The sequence below is a fragment of the Salvia miltiorrhiza genome, chromosome 4 (genome assembly GCF_028751815.1).
Source record: "Salvia miltiorrhiza cultivar Shanhuang (shh) chromosome 4, IMPLAD_Smil_shh, whole genome shotgun sequence".
Classification (NCBI taxonomy): Eukaryota; Viridiplantae; Streptophyta; class Magnoliopsida; order Lamiales; family Lamiaceae; genus Salvia; species Salvia miltiorrhiza.
The window spans coordinates 5076530-5100912 of NC_080390.1; the positions used below are offsets into that span (position 1 = coordinate 5076530).

General features: G+C 35.6%; 2 protein-coding genes and 1 long non-coding RNA gene across 3 annotated transcripts; all 3 read left to right on the forward strand.

Annotated features, from left to right (window-relative positions):
- The first annotated feature begins 2615 nt into the window (after positions 1 to 2615).
- Positions 2616 to 5730, forward strand: LOC131022357 (uncharacterized). The gene is made up of 2 exons (XR_009101239.1): positions 2616 to 4507; positions 5241 to 5730. It is a non-coding gene; the product is annotated as an uncharacterized LOC131022357 (long non-coding RNA).
- Positions 5731 to 17369: 11639 nt separating this feature from the next.
- Positions 17370 to 19653, forward strand: LOC131022358 (cytokinin dehydrogenase 9-like). Its single transcript, XM_057951810.1, has 4 exons — positions 17370 to 18352; positions 18429 to 18689; positions 18763 to 19025; positions 19113 to 19653. Exons 1-4 carry the CDS (start codon positions 17648 to 17650, stop codon positions 19420 to 19422), a joined length of 1539 nt encoding a protein of 512 aa, XP_057807793.1. The 5' UTR covers positions 17370 to 17647; the 3' UTR covers positions 19423 to 19653.
- Positions 19654 to 21495: 1842 nt separating this feature from the next.
- LOC131022889 (uncharacterized) lies at positions 21496 to 24128 on the forward strand. Its single transcript, XM_057952433.1, has 2 exons — positions 21496 to 22713; positions 23076 to 24128. The coding sequence occupies exons 1-2, from the start codon at positions 21496 to 21498 to the stop codon at positions 24126 to 24128; spliced, it is 2271 nt and encodes a 756-aa protein (XP_057808416.1).
- The last annotated feature ends 255 nt before the right edge of the window (positions 24129 to 24383 follow it).

Genomic DNA, 24383 nt, shown 5'->3' on the forward strand with positions numbered 1-24383 from the left:
ACATAGGTGCTTGTTTGCGTTTCTATGACTAATTAGCATCTAAAATTGGAAATGGTGTCCTCAGGTAGGTTTGACTCACAACATCTTATCACTCTAACTTTCGTACAACCTTATGTTAGTAACTTAGTACTTGTTGCTTCTTGAGTTTGTTAAGCTTTTGTTACAAACAACTCAAATAAGTTTATCTACACCTCACAAATATATTCAAGGTTTTACATGATGAAGTATATTAGGTGAGAATTTTTAGCAAAGTGAATATTACTTGTTACTCTAACTTGGGACGCCATAGTTTTGCTTTCTTCTGGGCACATGGCCAGCTTATCACTCTTTATCCGAAACTATCCTTTGTCTATGAAATATTATGTCAGAATTATCACCGTAATATTTATGTTCCACCTCCTTTTTGGAAAATTAAGATTCTTAAAACTAGATGATTTGTTCCTAAAACTAAGAAATGGATTTGAAACAGAGCAGAAACATAAATGGTCTCCTCCTATATCTAATTTCTTTTTACTCCTGTTATGACTCTTCCAACTCCAGGGCTCAAGCCTAAACGGGCAATTGAAACTACCAAGCTGGGAGGAGCGGTTTAATGTGTAAAGATCAGAAAAAAAACACTGATAGTGAAAGCACTCGGTAGAACTGACTCTGACATTGAGAACTGAAAGGAAGAGGAGTGAATTGAATTAGATATTCTAGGAGCGAATGCATGTATCTAGCAGTTCTAAAGACATCCAATGAGACCCTTCCAAATTTTCATTTTAGATTGAATTTTGTTTAATAATTTTAAAAATCATGCTTGATTGCTTCTTTTCTGTTTCCTTTTTTGGAATTCTCCGACTACCTATTTATTTATATGGTTATCCTTTTCCAGATGGATTGAGGACAGGGATTGAATACATGTTTGGATTTATTTCTGCAATTTATGCTTGATGCAGCTTTCAAGTGGAAGGATCCTGGTTGCTCTCTCTGTTTGGCATCTTGGGCTACAGGTATGTGTAGTTATACTTTAGCATCTCATGTTTATATAAACTGGCAACAAAGGAATATGCTGCATTATTAAGAATGTTGGGGTGTGGTTTCAGTTTAAAATCCTCTTATTAAGGTAAACTAGGTCACATAGTCATGCATTTCTGAAGCACCGGTACGCTTTTTACCCTAGCGTCCGAGTATTAATACTCAAAAATACCAATACGAAAAAAATACGCCTAAAATACGTATTAAATATGTTTTTTTCGTCTTTTTTTTTTTTTGAATTTAGGGTTTATAAAATACGTATTTAATACGTTTGGAGACGTCTTTTGACCAAAAAAAGACGTTTGACTGAAATTAAAAAAAAAAAATCTGAAAACCCTACGTACGGGTTTGTTCAGAACTTCAGATGCAAATCTCCCATTTTTCTCAAAGTGGGTTAAACCCTAGCTCTGCGCGCGACTTAGAATCGGACCGCCCGCTGTTCACGCCGTCGCCTGCCGCCGTCCTGGTCGCCGTTCACCGCCACGGCCTTCTGGAGAAGCAGGGATTGAATCGCGCCGTGATATGATTTGCTGAATTGGGACTGGGTTAGCTTAATTAGAGATGAATTGCCTTTATAATTTATTTGTAATTTGTGGTATGATTTGCTGAATTGGGAGTGGGTATATGTGGGTTAATTTGATTGGAATGTGGGACGGTGGTGGGTAGCTAAATTAGCGACTGATTTTGTATATTTTTTGTTGGAAATGTCGGCTGAATTTGAGGGATTTGGGTTGGTATTGTTTTTACTAATTGTTGGGTACTTAGGTAATTGTGGACTTCTAAGTTTTAAGAATTAAGTAGTATTTGCTCTATTTGGTTATGAATTAGTTTCTATCTATTTGGTTATGAATTAGTTTCTATGATATATATACTAATATTATTTATAAAATTGATGTATTTTTGTTTTCGTCTCGTATCGTATTCGTATTTCGTAGTAAGACAAGGTGCAGGGGGTACAGTCTCACTCACTGGTATGCATAAAGGGGAAATAATATTCTTTATTTTGCTCATTTAGCTCTCCCAACTTTGTAAATGACAATGAACTCTTACCAGCTATCAGCATTGTGCCTCTCGGAGGGCTCAATTCTTTCATACCATAATCATATATCAAAATATGCAGAGCATTTAAGTCAAATACAAGAGCATGTAACTGCTAATGTCCGATTAACTTCTGTATTTATATGTTGATAATAGGAGAAAACATCCCATCAACATAAATAGATGCTTATTTATTTTAATATGGAACAATCAATGTCTTAACTGATAGAATATTTGCCAAATTTAATGATCTACGGATGGTTTTAAACTAAATAAGATTGCACAAATAGGATAAAGAAAATTTTGAACAGCAGTATGATTTTATAATTTCACGAGCTCTGTATGCATTAGGATATCCTTCAATGTGTCAAAACTGTGCTCAGGATTTGGTTTATTGATAAATATTTCATGGGAGACTGTGAAGCTAACAAAAGAGAACTCGAAAAATCAGAATTTAATAGCTGCCTCAAATTAAAAGTTCACATATAGATGGCACCCACAAATATTTTTTTTCTGGGAGTAGATATCAAATACAATCATACTTTTATGAGGCAATCTATATTCAGTTAGGGGCATATGAGTAATTGATTGCTACCTATGATTTTGAGTATCGGCCCAACTATATGCTAATCAGCAGGACTAGCAATGTTTCAGCGCAGCTAGGGGCATGTGGTGTGACTATAATGCCACACTGTTGTGCTATTAGTCAGCTCTCGAATCCTATGTTGCCCATCGTATTATCCCAAAGTATGGGCAATGGCGAAGTAACAAACTAGAAGGTGAGGCTTAATTATCCTTTGTGGAGATTGCGTTGCTGAGGCTAGGAGCCTGCACTTGAGAGTATTGTGGCATCAATTTTGTATTGGAGCCTGACTTTTGCTGAGGCTAGGAGTCTGCACTTGAGAGTATTGTGGCATCAATCTTGTATTGGAGCCTGACTTTTGCTGAGGCTAGGAGTCTGCACTTGAGAGTATTGTGGCATCAATCTTGTATTGGAGCCTGACTTTTGCTGAGGCTAGGAGTCTGCACTTGAGAGTATTGTGGCATCAATCTTGTATCTCTTGGCTAACTCTAAAGTATGTTGGTATATCTATCCTCCGATGAATGCTGGGAGAACCTCATACTAGTTCTCGGATCTTTGTTTCAATGTGCTTTCAGTATGTTCTCTTTTATTGCTTTGATTTTTTCCTTGGGAATCTAAAAGGAGCCTTTTTGAGTGTCTAAAGATACTAAGATTAGTGACAAGATGAATAACTGTTCATATAAATGTCTTGATTTGTGGAATAGATTGTTAGTTCTGGAAACCTATTTCTTTGTGACAAATCCTTACGAGATGCTAGCAGCTACAAGACTGTCCAAAGACACGGTTGATGCATTTGACAGTATGCAACTTGCTAGAAAAATCAAAAGGGTGCTTGCCATTATTAACTAGAACCATGGCAGTAGACTGCTGGATGATTTGGATTAGGCCCACACCTATTCTTTTGACTCTTATCACACATGCTAGAAGTAGTATCCAAATAAATATTAGGGACCTTTTTTTAGAAATTTATACTGTTAGCTGTTATACTTCCAGCAACGATACTAGAAGCTGAAGTTGAGGCAATGGCAAATTATTGACGACTCCACATCCAGAATTTCTCTATCTCAAGTCACAGGGGCTATGTTTTAAGTGTTGACAACCATATGTCTAAGGGCACTTACTGTCTGACGATGAAGACGAAGTGGTGCTTGAAATGACTCTTTGTTACAACCTTGGGAATAAGTCTGTTCTCTAGGGAGCGATCAAATAAGCTAATTGTACAATTTATTTATAATCATATGTAGTAAGCTCATCTTAAAGAAAGATAACTTTTTTGTTTTATTTCAAATAGAGTAGATTGTAGAGAAGTGATCAATGAAAGTAGTGAATAGGTCCACTCTATACTGGGCACACACAAAAGGAATTACCAGGTATCTCTACTTTTTCTTTCCTCTTTAATTCATCTTCAAGCAATAAATAACCTTTTATGGCTCCATACTCCATCAGTGTCGAAGATTTTTTGCATTGGGACATCTGCTCGTGCATTTTGAACCGTTGGTGATAATATACTTTTCTATTGTCGCAGATTCTTGAACAAAATAAACTTGTTTGGGGCTGTGATTCATGACATGATCGTCAACTCTTGGTGATGAAAAATGTTCTCATCTTGTGCTTACGAACACGATCACTGTCGCCTTAGAAGTCAATCTGGAACGATGCAAGAGAGCCATTGAATAATTACTGTTGGCATAACTTTGAAGTAATTTTCAAGTCGGCAATGATAAAAGAGAGCATGAATTCGTATGGTTTGGAGGGTTTCTTGACTTTGTCTTTGGTTCCCACTTCACCAACAAATCTTTTTTTGGTAGTGTCAGCAGAAAAGCAACAAAGAGAGGTGCTCTACAGGAAGACTAGATTCCTACATCACAGGTAGAATTAGGTTTGCTGACTTGCCTTTTAACTTTCAGGCATCATTCAACAGTAGAAAGCATATGCAATACCGTTTTTGATATGAAACTTTTGCGTTGCACTTGATATCTTATTATCACATGCTCAATATCATATGCTATTATTGCATTTTTATCATCAACTTTAACTATTATTGCATTGGAGTTTTGGTTTGTTAGAAAATCACAGTGCAATGCCAATGCAGTCCTTTTATTTTCCTTTCATTGTGCTGTTGAAGTAAGAGTTTATAGATGCTAATGTGGTGAAATGTATGCTAATGAGTTTATTGTATATACTCCAAATTTTGGAGTTTTTTATGATGTGGGATTCATTTCTTGCTCAGCTACTAACTTCAAATTTGGAACGAGTAAAAGTTAATTACTTGAATTTAGATTCAACATGATGGAATTCTTATACTTGTATTTCTTTTTCTATACGAATATATAGCTATCAACTTGTTATGAAATATAGCCGAAATTGATGTTTAAAGATCACTCGCCTAACGGTGGACTCGAATTTATGACCTTTAGTTTCAAATATTAACCACACTACTATTAGATTAATTTATGCACGTGGTAGATGCTATCGATTTCGTTTGAAGGAATGATCACTGTTCAAAGTTTGTATCGAAACATGTGATATAATTATAAATCTAGATACGACTTGAAATTATAATGAGATCCTCTCTTGGCTTGGGCTCTCATTGGTTTTGCAGCAGAAGGCGAAAGAACACTTCAACACATTCACAAATCTTGGCCAAAAATCATCTCAAAATTTTCTCTCAAGTGTTTGGATAGCTACAGTATGGAGCATTTGAAAAGTAAGGAACGAAGGAGTTTTCAGCGGAGTCAAGTGGAATAAAGGAAAGCAAGTAGCCGAGATTAAGTCACGACTGTGGAGTTGGAAGCAAGTATACAAAACAGAGGCTTCTCCTTTAGACTTCAAAGCATGAATGCAACATGTCCCTTTTTAGAGTTCTTGACTCCTGTTCTTAGCTTGGTTTTCGGTTGTTTTTGTGTTGGTTTTGTGCCTTGAGTTCGCCTAGGGCATACATGTTTTTTATTCTCTTTGGGCACCACTGGTGCCTCGCTGATTTCTCGTCTTAATAAAAAATCTTTTTTCTGACCAAAAAAAAAAAAGATACGACTTGAAATTCATGAACAATGTAAAAACAATCTATTGATGGGAGTTAAGTTGACTACTTTGTTCATGTTCTACTCTTTATGTTGAAGTTCACTAAATGTGACACTAATATTGTGGTCCTTTATTTAATCAGTTTGTTCAAATATATTTCTACTATGTATGTGTGGGCTGAACCCTTGATTTGTATGGAGAGCTTCGTTGTTCCATACGTTTGTGAAAAAAAAAAGTTTATCTTGTTTTTCCTTATAAAAAACAATAAACAAGAAGAAATTGTAAAAACAGTCTAGAATGTATTACTAGGCTCTGATTTAGCTAAGTTCATATTATATTATTGTTATTAATTTATGCTAAAAGAAATTGAAAAAAAAAAGACGAAAATATAGAAAAAGAAATGTGTGAAGAAAATGTTAGTAATTGTGCATTTGTGATAGTTTTGTGATGTATAAATTATGTGCATTTTGCAAAGTGGATTCGAATATGATACGTCAAGAATGTGACATAAATTTACATGTATTTTTCGTTTAATTGTTACTATTAGGGATGACAATTTACCTGCGGGTAATGGATATCCGCGAAAACTCGACCCTAATAGGGTGAGTTTGAGAGACATTTGATATCCACGGATAGTTTCGTGGTTGCAATTCACTATCCATTTAGTTCGTGGGTATGAGTTTGGATACTTACTATCCATACCCGCGAAACCCGTTTACCCGCAAAAAAATATCCGCGAAAATACACGTCAATTACCCATGAAATATCCGTAAAATACCCACAAAATATCCTTAAAATATGGGCTTAGATATACATATTAGATATGGACCACTATATTATATCTAAAAAAGGCCCAAAGACTAACCTAAACCCTAAGCCCAAGCACTACCTAATCCCTAATTTCCCTGAGATTTTAACATGAATGAAATATGTGGATTTGAACTATGTTATTTGTTTTTTTTTTTTTTTTTTTTGTATTAATTTTTTTATAAATTTATATTTAAATTTTGTTTCGCTGGTATCCGATGGATAGTGGGTGGCAGGTATCTTACGGATAGTGGGTAGCGGGTATTTAACGGATAGCGGATGACGGATATCAGATAGATAGCGGGTTGGCGGATACCCGACAATGACTGGTTTGGATAGCATTTGATATCTATGGATAGTTTCGTGATTAAAATTCACTATCCATTTAGTTCGTAAGTATAAATATGGATAGTCACTATCCGTGCCCGTTGTAGCCGATTACTTGTGACTTAATGTTTGGCACCATTTTATAGTTTCGGAGGGAAATAAAATATGTCAAATAACGACAACATCTAAGCTGTAACTAATTGAAGTAGGAATATGTTACGAAAATATTACGATGTCACTGATGATTTGAAAACTAAAAAGCATTTACAAAATTGCTTTCGTCACTAAAATATCTGCTACTCTTATGTTTATAGCTGGTTAAGACTAAATGACTATTTTCAATGCAGTAGTTTCCAGCAAGATTAATTTAGTAGCAACAATTCGCCTAAAAATAAAATAAAAAAATCGTAGTAACAATTTTCAATGCCACTAGTAATTAAATTGTTCATCTATATTTACAGTAGTTTAATTTTCAAAACATAAAAAAAAAAACCTTAATATCGTCGCCAAAGTTGCGACTATTACTTGGCAAAAACTAAAAGTACTCATCATGACTAATAATTATAAACTGTAAGAAGAATATCATTTATATAGAGTGCCAATAACAAATAATTATTGTGGTATAATATCATATTTATTTTATGGCAAATAACGCCAAAATTCATGAACTTTTACCCGATTTTTATTTTTTCCACGACTTTTAAATTTTGATAAAAATACACAATTTTTTGATTGATTTTGATTTTTCCCACGAATGTTAATTTCGCCCAATTTAAACCCTATGCGACACCTGAAATTTTCAACATGGTAACGCTGTTCGGCGAAGCAGACACTGTCGTTTCCAGCAAGATTAAAACATTGTCGTTTTGTGATTAAAATGCTAAAAATTTGCTGCAATTCAAAAATTAGGATTCTTCATTCAATAGAAACGCTATCATGAAATCTTTAGCACTGAGATTGCTAGGGTTCTTCTTGCGATTCTGATTTGCCATGGCTAGTTCCTCACGCTCAACGTCGAGCTCGCGCTCAATAACCTAAAATGCAAAAAATCCAGTATAAATGATAACAATAAAAACATGCAAATAAATTTAGAGGTTAGACATTTCTTGCCCAAGTGCAACAATGCCGCAACACTCCAAAGTTTGATACTCATCAAATATACAAGGGAATAAAACAATTCAAAGTGACAAGGGAAAGAAAGCTAACTCGCGCCAACGAAAGAGAGAGAAGATTGTAAAAATATAAAATTAGAGCATATTTAAGCCACGTCGGTTTTAATTAGCACATATTTAAGCCACGCCGTATCCCCGTCAGCATTAGTAAGCCACGCTAGTTTTACTTTTTGGTCGGAGGAGTTCGTCGTGGGAAAAATCAGAATCAATTAGAAGATTGTGTATTTTTATCTAAAATTTAAAAATTGTGTGAAAAATGAGAATGTGAAAAATGAGAATTAAGTAAAAGTTCGTGAATTTTGGCGCTATTTGCCCTTTAATTTATTTGATTATACATAAATGGATTTCCAATAAACTAATGGCTAATTGTAAATACAAATTTGTGAATGTAGTTATATGAATGATCACTCTTTATTTTACTATTGAAAGTTAAAGATTACAGTAAAAGTTACACGTCAACAATGGAAAAAATAAATCAAGAATTTCTTTGTAATATAATTAAATAATTTGACTATATTTCATATAATAAAATTAGATATTCTTCTTTAAGTTCACTATCTCCGTAATTTTGCTTTGGATCTGCGTCTTCATCCACTAATAAATTTTGACCCATTGGATTATAGTATTACACAAGATAGTTTTTACAATAAAAAAATTCACTTTTCCCATATCGTAGGTTAATTAAGCGCAAATTTAGGAAGTTAAACATACTAATTTAGGACATGAGAGGTCAAGTTCTGTTCCTCCCAACAAACAGATAATTGTGAGGTTAAAATAAACAAACAATCAATCATATCATATAACTATTAGTGATCTAACAATAACTATTCAATGAGCACAACTTGTTGGGCTACGTTTAAGTAAAGTGGAAGGTTCTAATCAACTATGATATAAAAATTAAATAATATGTAGCATGTAGGGATGACAATGGATTGGGTCCAATTCTGTAACATGTATCTATTAATACCCATTTCAAATCAAATTAAAAATAACTTTACTGTATCTATACCCATTCCAAATTCGTATAATAATATCCACTAATTATCCATCAGTATTCCTCACAGGTTCATTTTGTATGCGATATATTTGATTGTGATGTCTTTTATTATATGTCATATTAAAATCATGTTTGATAGAATATATTAAAATATCTGTAAAATATAATATGTTGTTTGATATGATGCATTGAAATTATATAAAGTTAATTATAATTAAGATTTGTATTACTTTTTTTTTTTTATCAGAAAAAAGGCATATATTGAAAAAGAAGAAGGTACCAGTGGTACCAAAGACAGCTTACAACATAGAGCTAAAAAGCTTTGAAGAACACCATTCCAAGAGGGATGGCTCCCACGCAAAGAAACCACAAATCTTGTTCCAACTCCACATTCTAGTTTTAATCTCCATGATAATGCTCTTAAACTCCCACACCTTGTCTTCGAATCTACTTTCATTCATCTTTCTCCAAATCATCCAAATTGTGCACATCCATAAGGCCTTTAGAAACTGAGTGCTCTTCGTGCCATTTGCCAAACACATAAAAGAAGAGAAATGATCGAGAATACCTTGCGGTCGAGCCCAGCTGTAACCCGTCCAACTAAGAATCTGATCCCAAATCATTTCAGATTTCGGGCAGTCGAAGAACAGATGAATCGCCGACTCCTGCGGGAAAAAACAAGCCACGCAGCTCTTCTCCACCTCTCCCACTAGAACATTTCTTCGAATAAGATTGTCACAAGTTGGAAGTCGATTTCTCAAGACACGCCATGCTGTCACTCGAACTTTCTGCGGGGCTGGCGTATTCCACAAATCAAAGAAAGGTTTCATCTCCTCCGGCTCTACTCTTCTCTCCTCTCTTGGTCCCTAATTGCTTGATAGGCCGAATTTGCGGTGTAAACTCCGTCTTTTTGCGCTCTCCACATCCATTTGTCCACTGAACCTTCACAAGGATAGAAACTAGATAAATGTCTAAGTAAAGATTGAGTGGTCTCAACCTCCCTGTCCAGAAGCTCCCTTCTCCATTTGAGATTCCACACCCATCTCCCATCTATCCATTCCTCCATTTCACGAATATTCCCATTCTGATTATTGCTGAGGAGGAAAAGACGTGGAAACAAGACTTTAAAAGGCTGCTTCCCCTTCCATGCTTGAAGCCAGAATTTAGTATTACTTCCGTCTCTGATCTTTCTTTTCAAGTTTTTTGCAAACCATGAACTTGCTTTCCCAACACCTAGATCCACAATTTTCGGCCACCAACCTCCACCCGTTCTCCGCCGTCCTCTCTCCAGCGTCTCTTCTTCTCCCCATTTCAGTTCAGCGTATATTGACTTAATGACTCTAATCCACAAAGATCCGTCATCCTCAAGGAATCTCCAAAGCCATTTCAAAATCAGAGCATTGTTAAACCATTCCATGTTTTTCAAACCAAGTCCCCCTTCTCTTTTTGTATTACTTATACCACACCGGGGGTGATATACAGAATCTGGCAAATCAGTATAATATTTTTGATCTTTTGATTTATAAAGGGCCGTATGTTTTGTATTAATTATAACCAAACAAGATATTAGGGTCTCATATGTATATTATACACCCTAATCATTCGTACCAAACGAAATGTATAAAATATTTAAATAATCAAATATGAATTGTTATAATACTTGAATATTTGTCCCAATAAAAAAATGGACAATTGAAAATAAATTTTAATAATAGTAATAATTAGAAATAATGAAAGATTAAATATCAATTAGAAATTATACAATCTAAAATAGTTTTTTAATCCATAAAAAATATATAGTAGATGTGATGTTTTAACTTCTCAGATCTTCTGTCAACCTTTCATATAATCCTTCGGAACTATATTAGTAAAATAAAAATTATAACCAATAATTATTAATAAAAATATTAGTATAAAATAATAATAGTAATATTTTATATAAATGGGTCCTGGGAATAAATTTTCAAAATCTTCTCAAACCACGTCACAGGTATTCGATTTATTATCCAAACTCGTCCCAAACCTTTTAATATTTATATTCCAAATTCATTCTTTTAAATTTTAGCAACTGTTAAAAGAAAGAGAAAATTTAGAGTTATCTTAACTTATCTTAAGCTAACTAACTAACTTCTCTAACTATTTGCCGACGTGGATTTAGATATTATCTTCTAATAGACACAATTACATAATAATTGAACATCTCTAGCTTTCATCATACTTTGAATTTTGATTCTCATTATAATTTTTAATCTCTCTAGCTACAAGTTAACACATGATATAGAAAACGTGATAAAAATTTAAACTCATAATTTTTCAAACATAAAATCGTTGCTCAAGTCCATTAGTTCATTCCGTGAAGCTATCAAATATATTTAATGGTTTGACGAAGATTGAGTGCATATAAAGATATATTCTGTACATCTATACTAATAGAAAAAGAGCCTAAAATAGTATAAAGACACAACTTATGGATTGCCTATTTTACCTCTGTTATAATTTATTATTACATTTATAAAATATAAATCTATTGATAAGGCTTATAAATACGTTTATTCATTCAATAAATTATCTAATAAAAGTAATGAATTAAAAGATTTTATTAAATAATAGATTATCAATTAAAATAACATTAATTACACGTAACGTACGTTCTTTCTGCTAGTACATACCAAAGGAGGTTGGTTATTATAAAAATTGCATTTATGGTGAGAACGTGACAATATTGCAACTGGGCACATAAAATTACTGCATTCGCAGTGAAATATACTGCATTTGAAAAAAAAAATCGCTCTTTCGAGAATTTGAATTCAAATGCTGTATTCATTCCACCATAGATCTCCACACACTTGAAGAATTGTGAATGATTCTCCATTTCCATTTTAAATAAAAGTTCTCATTTAAACATTCTCCCGTACATACATTAATACATATTTATATAGAAATTTGAAGTCTCTAGCTATATTCATAGATGTGCTCAAGCACAAATAAATTAACTACCACATTAATATGTAGTACTCCAAATTTTGTCTGAAGGTATAGACAGCCGTGAAGTTTGAACCCTAAATATTGTTACACTCAATGTAAAATTGTTATTGAAACTTTGATTTCATATATTAGTTGAGTTTGTAGGCTTTGATATACTAAGGTTTTGGGAAATGGGGTATGTCAAATCTTAATAGACCAATTGTATTAAATTGTTGTATTGGATCTTATCTTGATTGTAAGTTATTTGTATAATTTGTCTCCCAATTGCTAAACTCGTAATCATGTCATAATTGTTTTGTAGGTTGTCAGGTGCAAAGTGCCAAATATATGAAGAAATGTCAATCAAAAAAATTTGGAAAATATTGGGCATGTGGTGTGCACCCATTATTAGCTACAAGATCACCACAGGACTTATATCCAGATTTGGGACACACATGCACACATCCATCTCTTAATTGTTTCTTATAATTTTGTATGTATATATATATATATATATATATATATATATATATATATATGTGTGTGTGTCTCATCGCATCGATCACGTATATATATATATTATTGTATATTCAATATGCAATTTGATGCATGCATATACATCTCTACTCTACCTCTACTATATTTTTCATTACTTTCATTTTACATGTGGTTTTACTTTTCAACAAATCTATGCAGCCACCCAATAACTAATTTGATAGGCCTTTCAAAAAAAAAAAAAACTAGTTTAATGGGAAAATTTTGATTTATTTAATTTATTTTTTTAAATAAAAATAGGATTTAGTTATTTTATTGTATTCTTTATATTGTACTTATTTTTTAATCTTTTTTTTTTGCATTTGTTATTTTAAAGTTATTTTTTAATAAAAATAAAATAGTTACAGAAAAATTATAAAAAAATAACTACGATGTAGAAAATACAATAAAATAACTAAATTTTATTTTTATTTTAAACAATATTTTTTTTTTTTTGTATTTAAGTAATGGGTGGCCATAATGTGACCGTTAGCATCACTCTTTGTATTATATGTATACCAAAATTAATCTCACTTATTTACGTACCTCTATTAATTGCCTCTCGTTCGTTTTTCCACCTTTGATAATGGACCACTTCTTTTATCCTTTTATTAATACTCCTACCTATTTTTTAATTTTCTCAGTCAAACATTTATTTTGAAAAGTATCATTAAATGAGGTTAATATATGGAATCTAGCTTACACGTTTTTGTCACTAAAAATTGCGTAAAATAGTAAAACGACTGATATTTAAAATGGGAGGGACTAGCATTTTAGTATTAATTAACTGAAATATTTGTGATATTTTGATTTGGATTCAAATCTCTTACATTGATTTTGTCGATCAATTTCACATCTTTAAGTTTTTGAATTTTTTCTGTAAAGGGTGATTCTATTCATAATCTCCATTTTCCTCTTTATAGCCCCTTCTTTAAAATACTAATAATAATTAATTAAAAGTTTACTATTTTACCCTATATTTTATCATCATCGTTGTGTATAAGCTCAGATACTCCTGAGGGCCGAGGCCTTCTCCCTTGCAATGCTCGATTGAGAAACAAAGCTTTTTCGACTGCCCTCCTTAAGAAAAGGCTTGGTTACAACAATTTTTGGATCTCCTCAATGAGTTTTGGTGTGGATACAATACCATCAGAATCCATGGATGATATTTCTCTAAAGCCACTAGGATTTGCAGAACTTTTCCTGAGCGACTGTGCTCGATATGACTTATGGTGTTGTGGTTGATGAAGCTATCTAAACTGTAATTTCAAGTACCAGTCTACAAGAAATTACGATTGGACAAGGTTTAGATTTGAGGAATTGCAATGGGGATTTGAAGAAGAATGAGAAAATGTAGTTGGGGAAAGACGATAGATCACATATATACGCAATTATTGTGAACGATTAAAGGATAAAATAGTAAATTTTAAATTAATTATTATTAATATTTTAAAGAAGGGGTTATAAGGAGTAAAATGAGGGCTATGAATAGAATCATCTTTATGTAAAAAGTAGGATCATCTATGAGGGAGGGCAAACATGAACAATGACATGCCCAAAATATTGAGAGATAAGTTGTCAGTAGCTTTGAGGGCGGGCAAACATGACCAATGACATAGAGCCCGAAACACTGACGAGAGATGTTTTTTTTTTTTTTTTTTTTGTATTTATTAATTATATATAAGATTTAGATTCAAATTTTGTGTTCAATTCAACCAATAACTTCTATATATATTAAGGAGTTCAACATCTAGTCCATTCTATTAAGTGCAAGGACCATTTGTTTTATGAATAATAGAATTCATTTGATTTTAATGTAAATATTGCATATTAATTATGTATTTATGATGGTAGATTGAGGATTAATTTTTACTATTTTGCCCAAATCCGTTTTTAACACTATTGAATGTGTCATATATACAAATTTATACAAGGAACATGTGTTGAATTTGCAATGATAATGATAAGTTTTGACCCCATGGACATGAGATGATATAAAGATAAAAAAAAATAAAATCAATTTATAGGTAAAAATGTGACACGAAGGCATTGATTTAAGTGGGATGAAAGTGGTGAAGGGGACATGATAAGGAAAAAAAAATGATTACACGTAATCCTTCATAGGTTATGATTTAATCCAAAATGTGCCCTACCTACCCATCGATAACAACACTCTAATTAATATTGTTGCTTAGTGCTACTTTAATTTAATACCCTGATCAATTCATAATTTACATTGGTTCATTGCCATCTCCAAATCACCAATCAAATTCATTAGATGCAATGGTTGGCTTCCCTCACATGACATGATACATTATTTGTGGGAAAAAGTTATGCATGCAACAATTACATAAAACTAATCACCTTAATAATGAATTAACGATGAAAAAAATCTATCAAATATATCCATCTACTTTCTTGATAGTTAGCAATATTGATAGTTTATCAACATATGTGCAAAATAGATATGTGAATTTCAGTAGATGATGAGATAATTAAAGAATATATTATAGATTTTGTATGACAAGATTTGTGGAATTATCAAGGCAAAAGTAGTCACCATACGTGTAAGGGGAAGCAACCAAGTGATCAACTTTAGATTAAAAAATAGCATAATTGTAAAGTATTTTATGACCTTGCATGAAGATGGAATTAACCATTACCACTTCTTTAATGATGGTCGGTTTCCTTCTAGAAAGCAAATGTAATCAAATTAAAGATTAGGTTTTCACCCACAAATTCAAAATACAAATATAAATTAAATATATATAGGAAGGGAGTAGCTAGCTAGGCTTACTAGTTCATACATTATATCAAATTAAAGTACACAAATCTGATGAAATTGAGTGGCAAATCTACAGCAGATAATTGCACTTGCAAAATTAAATATTCTAGGACTGCATAACTGGAATCTTGATTGGGGACATTGATAAGGATCCCTTTGAGGTTACCATGCTTTGTTGTCTACTACAATCACTTTGCTTTTTTTTTTTTTTTACATGTGTGGCCCCATTTTATCATTTTGTTTTAACAAGATTATGTATAGAGATTTGTTTAGTTTCGAGAATATATAGTAGTATAAGTTTTTTAGACCAACCTTTTTGGGTGAGAAAAATATACTTACTACAATTGAATAAATAATCCTAGGCTCCCATCCCACATGAAGTTGCATGTTGTTAAAGGAATCAAGGATTGATTCCATTCCTATACATTGAATTACTAATTGGTTTTTATTTGAGTTTAATACAGTTGACTTTATCTTGTTACAACAAGATAAATTTTGCTAAGAAAAGTTGCTAGCAAATCTTAACTATGTCATTAATTAAGTTGTTAGCACACTAATTGTTCCCAATACATAAGACTACTAATAAAAATAATAATATTAATAAATAATTGTGTGTATGTTCAAAAGGTTATATAATCCTAGTCTTGTTTTAACCTTTCCACCTGAACTCCCACTAGAGGACACAACAAACTCACTCCCCAACACTTTTCCACCCACAAAAAACAATAACTCCAAACACCCTTTTCAATAATCTAACATTAATTAGCATAGCCCTTGTGAAAAAAAGTTGCAGGGTTTAAAAAAGTATAGATACAACATTTTATACTTTAGTTAGTACTCCCTCCGTCCCATGAAGCATGACACACTTCTTTTCGACACGAGAATTAAGAAATTGGTATTTTGTGTGTTAAGTGTGGTAGGTGAAAAAGTGAAAATGTGAATAAATGATAAATTTTTTACTATTTTTAGAAACGTGTCATGCTTCGTGGGACAGACCAAAAAGGAAACTGTGTCATGCTTTGTGGGACGGAGGCAGTAGTTGAGTCGAGACACCAAATTATTTATAGCTTGTAATAAATTATTGGTTCAAGTCATACCGATAATGCCTGGATTGTATTTTCATTAGTTTGGTTATTTGTAGTTTAATTTATACTCCATTAATTTAACTATTGATTTGCAAGTATATCATGATAACAATACTCTATATATATGTGTGTGTGTATTCTGATAGGCAAACCAAAGCAAAAGGTGGGAGACAAACATAGAGCTATGACTGCTGAAAGATTTAGTAAAAGAAAGAATAAACTATTTTGCTCACTGCTTATGTTTTCCTTTTCAAAGCAGATTGTTCCCCCTCTTAATTAAATTAAGATTGATGGCCATCACTCTGTCTCACTCTCTCTCTCATCGGAATATTACTAATTTGACTCTCTCTCTCTCTCTCTCTCTCTCTGGTTTGGGACCATATTTCTTGTGCTTTCAAAGGACAGAATAATATCTCTGCTCTCAACCATACTGTATCTACCTCGATTTCCCACAAAGAATTTTATCCCACAACAGCCACCGTGTCCCAATATATAAACATGATTTTATGAAAAAAAAAAGGAGGAAGAGATAATGAATTGAAGAAAAAAGTAAGCGTGTTTCGATTCAAGACTTGTAAAACGTGTTTGTTTCAACTTTGATATATGTATGTATGTATGTATGTGGTCCATCTCATCATCATGTTCATGTGTTGCCATGAACTCACCTCATTTCTTTCTTTGCATAAAAGAGGTCCCAAATAACAATTAAAATGAGGCCAAAAAAACGTTTTCGACTTCACGTGCCAATGCCATCCTCCTCATATAATTCAAACCAAGATCCAATTTTCATTTCACACATACAAACCATGTTTTAGCAAAGTGGGATTACAGCTTACTGACAGCCTCAAAAAGATCACGTTCCATAAATGGCAAGATCATCCATACTCATAAGCTTTGGTTAAAATAAAAATAAAAAATATATATTAGGATTGGATTAAAGGCAATCTTGTCCTTGATGCGAAAAGGGGAAAAATCTTGTGGCAACTGTGTCCAAAAGCAACAAGATCTATCAAAATCTCTCTTTCTTGTGACTTTCTTTTCTTTTTTCTTTTATTTTGTTTCAACTTGGTAAACGCAAGAACTCTTAAAAAAAAAAAAAGTTTGTAGTGAAATGAAACCCATCCAAGTAGGCAGTCTTGATACGGATTCTTAACACTGAAGATTGGTTGACTCTCCAACTCCAATCCAACCTCTTTAAATCCCCCTCCCTTCCCTCCTCAAACTCCACAACAACAACAACAACAACAACCTTTTCTTTTTTCCTTTTTAACTTGGGAGAAAAACAAAACAATTCCTTGGACTTGTAGAAAAACAAACATGTTTGGCAATCTCAATAGTAATATTGTTTTGTTGCTATGCTGCATGCTTCTCTCCCTCCCCCTCTCCGCCGCCCCCATCCCGATCCCGGTCCACGGCCATTTTGCCTTCTCCGGCAACGAGTTCGCGGCCCGGGACTTCGGCAACCAGCTCCATTCCCTCCCCTGGGCCGTCCTCCACCCGAAGAAGGCCTCGGACGTGGCGGCCACCATCAAGCACGTGTGGCAGATGGGGCCCGCCGCGTCCCTGACCGTGGCCGCCCGGGGCCACGGGCACTCCCTGCAGGGCCAGGCCCAGGCTCCGCAGGGGATCGTCGTCAACATGGAATCCCTCCGCGGCCCCCATGAAATGCACCTCGTCAAGGGCGGCCCCTCCTCCCCCTACGTGGACACCCCCGCCGGCGAGCTCTGGATCAATGTCCTCCACCACTGCCTCAAACACGGCCTCGCCCCCAAATCCTGGACCGACTACCTCCACCTCACCGTCGGAGGCACCTTGTCCAATGCCGGCATTAGCGGTCAGGCCTTCCGCCACGGCCCCCAAATCAGCAATGTCCGCCAGCTCGAGGTCATCACCGGCAAGGGGGACCTCGTCGTTTGCTCCGACGACAACAATGCTGACCTCTTCCACGCCGTCCTCGGCGGCCTCGGCCAATTCGGGATCATTACCAGAGCAAGAATCTCCCTCGAGCCCGCGCCAAAGATGGTAACCTCTTTTACTAATACCACAACTCAACTCAACAAGAAACACATAGTATTTGCTAAAGTCTGCAGTGGTTCAGGTGAAATGGATCAGGGTTCTGTACTCGGATTTCGCAACCTTCGCTAGGGACCAAGAGCGGCTGATATCGGCGGAGAAGACGTTCGACTACATCGAAGGGCTGGTCATCGTGAACCGGACCGGTCTCATCAACAACTGGCGATCCTCATTCAACCCACAAGACCCGGATCAAGCCAGCCACTTTGTGTCGGATGGAAGGACTCTCTTCTGCCTTGAGCTCACCAAGAACTTCAATCCTGATGACGAAGCTGACATAGATAAGGTTAGATTTTCCCATACAAACAACAAAGATCACCTAATGTGTAGAAATCTTGATTCATTTTGTTGTTGTGCAGGAAATTAAGTGGTTATTATCTGAATTAAGCTACATCCCATCAACACTGTTTGTTACACAAGTTTCATATGTGGAATTCTTGGACAGGGTCCATGCAGCAGAGCTCAAAATGCGATCAAAAGGGCTGTGGGATCTCCCACACCCATGGCTCAATCTCCTCGTGCCGCGCTCCAAAATCCACACCTTCGCCGACGGCGTCTTCGGCAACATTCTAACCGACACCAACAACGGCCCCGTCCTCATCTACCCACTAAACAAATCAAAGTAATCATTCATCGCCTCAAAGACTGGTTTTTTTTTTTGGTTCAGACATTTCGTCGAACAGATTGTGATCGTTTTGAATTCCTCCAGGTGGGACAACAGAACTTCGTTCGTGACGCCGGATGAAGACGTGTTCTACCTGGTGGCGTTCCTCCCGCACGCGGCGGAGAGCGAGGGGCTGCAGAATCTGCTGAATCAGAACAGGAGAATCTTGAATTTCTGCGATGCGGCGGAGCTGGGAGTGAAGCAGTATCTGCCGCACTACAAAACGCAGGAGGAATGGCGGGCCCATTTCGGGGCGCGGTGGGAGATCTTTGCACAGAGGAAATCGGCCTACGATCCTCTCGCGATTCTCGCGCCGGGGCAGAGGATTTTCCAGAAATCCATCTCGATTTTATGACGGAAAAAGAGAAAAACTCAACTCATGATACAACCAAATTTTCAGCTTTAAGAAGAAAAGCCTGAATATGGAATTAAATACAACTATTGTATAGATATATTAATTATCGTTATTTTTTTATACCTTCTCAGATCTTAAAAGAAAACAACTGTAAAGTATCAAGGGGAGGAAATATTCTAAACTGCTTAAACAAATTACTCCATTTAGTAGTAACATTTTATTTTAACATTACTACAAAGTATATACTTAATTTCCCATTTATTTGGTAACTTCGCAAGCTGTTTAAATTTCACCTATATTGCATATAAAGTATAAGCCATAGAAAAATATGTTTGCTTGGTTCATATCTAAGACAAAATACATATTGTTGCCAATTATTCGACGAAGACAAAATTACGTGTTCACACAGTTTCATTCTGGTCTTTTCAACGAGTGTGAGATCCACTAGTAAAGAAATAATTATTTAATCAAGCTAACTACTAAGTAATTATTCATTTGATGTCTTTATAATAAGAAGTTTAAAAAATTAAAATGGCGTGCAAGAAGCTTAACCTTTGGTTTTCACTTTTTACAATAAACAATATCAGCGGTGAAAACTTCTACGTATTAAACAAGATTGGTAATTATGTAGACAAATATTTTTCTCTTGTGTGTTTTATATGCTACGGTTTCACGAGCGTCTTCGAAAATGTTAAGATGAGGTGATGTTATTTATAGCAATTTTTTTATCTAGAACATTATAGCACATAAATAGTAAGCAGAGTATCGTATCTACATACTACAACTACAAGGACTGATAATCGAAACTACCCTAAGTAATTCCAATTTAAACTATCACAATATTCAGGCAAGCAGATAAAATGAATGAACGAAAATTAAAGTAAAGCAAACAATAAACGAATATAAAATCAAATAATAAAACAATTGATCCTAGGGAAGTAAAGTCATTAACCAAATTCACACAGTCAATCTATTAATCTATTTATCAGTTTAATCCAGTTATGATAAAAGATCACACATTTAATCAAATACTCTCGTCAGAGCAGCAAAGATCGTAGATTAATAAATTATCTATCTTCGTCATGTCTCAAGACAATCTATTAACTCCTAAGACTGCCTATAACAGCAACCATGTTGCCTTTGGTCGACCGCACACATCATTAAAGTGCATTAAACAAAAAGAAAAAATTGGCTTGATTATTGTGGAGGCAACCAACCGAGGTCGGCTGGGAATAGAAATGAGACCGGGTGGTCTCTTTGCTTTTGGGGTGAAATTTTGATGATGTGGCATTATTTTATTGATTGGATATTTTAAATTTAGATATTAAGATTAAATTTTAATATTATATATATATATATATATATATATATTAAAATTCATAATTTTTAATATCTCTATAAATAGACCTCACTTGTTATATTCATACTCACTAGCATTTTTTCACTTTTCGCAATGGATCCTAGAAATTTTTTTGAGAATCCTCAAAATTTCTCAAACTCCCAAGATTATTATCCTAATCTTGATAATATTGATAGCCAAGTTTTTGAATCTGGTTCAAACCCTCAATTTCCATATGATCTCACTCATGAAAATTCCACTCAAGAATAATATTTAATATTATTAAAATTATTATGATTAAAAATAATAATAAAATAATTATATATAATGTTGTGGTTGGGTGGTTGGGGTGGTCATTGATAAATCAACAAAAATAGAGGTGGTTGGGTTGGGATAAATATAGTGATGTGGAAGAGAGAGAAATTAATTAAATATTGAAGATGGTTGGGTGGTTGGATGGTTGCTGATAAACATAGCCTAATAGCTCCTAAGAATAGCTTTCTATGATCCATCTATCTCCGTCAGGTCTCAAGGTTAAAATCATATCATACATTTCTGAATCCGCTAAACAGTTATCTCCGTCAGGTCTCAAACCGAATAGCTACACATGCAAACTATTGATCAGATAATTCACAAGAACTCAAGCACCAGGAATTATGAATCATAAACTGGAAGGCAAAAAAATATTATCAAATTAATCACATGAATTCAGTTAACTATTTACAAACTCTAGAATGGTTTGGACCAGATGGACGGGGGTCCCATTACAAGCGTGGAATCCCAGATTTTTCGAGGCCTTCGGGGCTCGCATGGGAATGGTTCTCAAGATACATGAACTCACAAAATCTAAAGAACGTCTGGACATGGCTTTTATCCAAATTTCCACTGGTCTAGCATCGATCAATAAGGTAATTGAGTGCAAGATTAACGGAGCTCATTTCAAGGTTCGAGTGGAGGAGGTGGACGAGTTTTACATGTCTGGTAAGCTACAAGATAAGGACGAGGTGGTCTTATCCGAAGAAGAGAGCTTCGGAGATGAAGAAGATGAGGAGGAGCTTTCTGAATCTCCGGCGGCCGCTCAGATCATCGGAGATTCGATCCTCAACCAGAGTAGAGGCGTGTTAGGCCCTTTTCCGACGTTTCATGCAAACCTCTCGTGTTCCACCCAGGATACAGCCGTCCTTCCGACTCCCGAGGATGATTACTTGCACGCGGCTCATGAGCAATCATGGGAGCGACAGTTCCCAATACAAAATGTTCAAGATTGTAACGGCGCGGGGGACCCAAGTGGGGAGTTTTCGAAGCGGCATGAAGTTTTGGAAGAGGCAGATCTCGTGAAAGAGTCACTCTGCCATGATGGGCCAACTGTTGATAATTTACAAATCTCAATGGGCCGTTTTCCTAATATTGATATTGCAGGACCCAAAGTGGTGGAAAGCCCATGTGGGCCGGAGCAAGAAAGGGAGGGGTCGAGTAAAGGAGGAAATGAACAGATGCCCGAGCCCAATTCTTTTAATGAAAGCGGGGCCCAGTGCGAGCAACCCATTTCGAAAGAAACCTCAGGCCTTGATCGAGTAGATGCAGAGAGATCAAAAAGAAGCCAGGTACAGAGGAGGAAAAAAATCGGGGGAGAATTTCCCTTCAAAATGGGTCTCTTTAATTTGCTGCACAATAGAAGTAAGAAATTACCATCCTCCAAATTGCTCTTGAGGAAAGCAGCAATTGGGAGAGCTACTCCCTCTCTGTCTCTGGATGGCGAGAACGAAGGAGGCTTCACAGGCGGTATTTCCAATCCGACAAAGAACTCAGAGACGGAAGATTCACAAATCGAGGAAGGTAGAAGAATCTGGGACTTCGGAAAACAACTTGGCCTTTCATCTACAGCTGGGGATTTGGAGATAGCAAAAGTTATGGTGGGCATGAAGGAAAGTGGGGGTGACGAGGAGAAGCAGGTAAATAGTTCCTTATGAAGATGATGTCTTTCAATATTAGAGGGCTGTGAAGTAGAGTTAAAAAAAGGGAGGTTAGAGAGTTGATTCAAAAATTTGGAATTGATGTTTGCTTCATTCAAGAAACGAAACTGGAAAGGCTAGGGGATGTGGAAGTAAAAAGTATTTGGGGTTCTGATGGTTTTGACTATGCAATTCGCAACGCGGAGGGTAGGTCGGGGGGAATTTTATTTATATGGAACTCGGCTAATTTTTATTGCTCAAGTCAGTGGGAAATGCCAGGCGCTTTAATTGTGAACGGAGTGTGGAAAGCAGGGAATACGCGATGTTGCTTGGTAAATGTGTACGCTCCTCAACGTCTTCAGGAAAGAGAACAGCTATGGGATAGACTGGAATCGGTGGTGAGGCAGAACAAGGACCTTTGTGTTTGTATCGGAGGTGATTTTAACTCGATTAGAAATCGATCTGAACGAGTTGGAAGGGGCATTCAGTTTTCGGCAAGAGATGTTCAGATGTTCGATCATTTCGTGAGAAGATGTGGGTTGGAAGAAATAAGACTCCAAGCTAGATCGTTCATGTGGTATCAACCACAAGGACAGTGCAAATCTAAATTGGACAGATTTTTGGTTAATGAAGAGTGGCTGGCAGTTTGGACTCACACGAAGGCAAGAGGGCTCCAAAGATCGGTCTCAGACCACTGCCCTATTCTTTTGGAAACAAAAAGGGTGGACTGGGGACCGAAACCGTTTAGGTTCATCAACGCCTGGACTAAGCATCAAGATTTCGAAGAAGTGGTTACAAATTCTTGGCAACGAGGAGGCATCTCTGGATGGAGCAGCTTTGTCTTCAAAGAGAAAATCAAAAGACTTAAAGAGGATTTAAAGGAATGGAGCAGGTCGGGTTTTGGGATCGTGGAAGAGAATATCTCAAAACTGAAAGATGAGATTTCCAAGTGGGACTCCATTGATGACGTGTTCGGTCTGGACGACGAAGAAGCTACCATGAGAAGTGAAGCGGAAGCAAACCTGCTCATACAAATTCAGCACCGGGACAGCACACTTTCCCAAAGAGCACGCAATAGATGGTTAAGAGACGGGGATCTGAACAGTAGCCTTTTTCATAAGGCTATCAACGGGAGAAGAGCTAAGAATGAAATCTCGGGTCTGTCCGTGGATGGAGCCTGGATCGAGGAGCCAGCTGAAGTGAAAAGACTTGTCAAGGAACACTTCCAAACACAATTCAAGACAAGGCACAAAGATTGTTTGACTTTGCCAGCTGATTTTGTTAACCGGAAGCTCTCGGATACTACAAGAGAGTGGTTAGACAGACCTTTTTCCGAAGAAGAGATCAAGGAGGCGGTGTGGAACTGCGACAGCGGAAAGAGTCCGGGACCGGATGGGTTTAATTCATGTTTATGAAGAGTTGTTGGGGGATTATTAAAGAAGATCTGATCAAGACTTTGATAGATTTTCATGCGAATGGCAAATTGGTGAGAGGATGCAATTCATCTTTTGTGGTCTTGATCCCCAAAAAAACCGCGGCAACTGATTTAAGGGATTTCAGACCCATTTCACTTATTAGTTGCTTATACAAAGTGATTGCCAAAGTACTTGCTGCCAGAATGAAGCAAGTTCTTAAGGACATTATTTCGGAGCATCAAAGCGCTTTCGTGG

Coding starts and splice junctions, on each gene's coding strand:
- LOC131022358 (XM_057951810.1), top strand. CDS start 17,648: ATGTTTGGCAATCTCAATAGTAATATTGTTTTGTTGCTATGCTGCATG. Junction 18,353..18,428: donor TCGAGCCCGCGCCAAAGATG/GTAACCTCTTTT, acceptor GCAGTGGTTCAG/GTGAAATGGATCAGGGTTCT. Junction 19,026..19,112: donor TACCCACTAAACAAATCAAA/GTAATCATTCAT, acceptor GAATTCCTCCAG/GTGGGACAACAGAACTTCGT.
- LOC131022889 (XM_057952433.1), top strand. CDS start 21,496: ATGGTTTGGACCAGATGGACGGGGGTCCCATTACAAGCGTGGAATCCC. Junction 22,714..23,075: donor GGGGTGACGAGGAGAAGCAG/GTAAATAGTTCC, acceptor CAACGTCTTCAG/GAAAGAGAACAGCTATGGGA.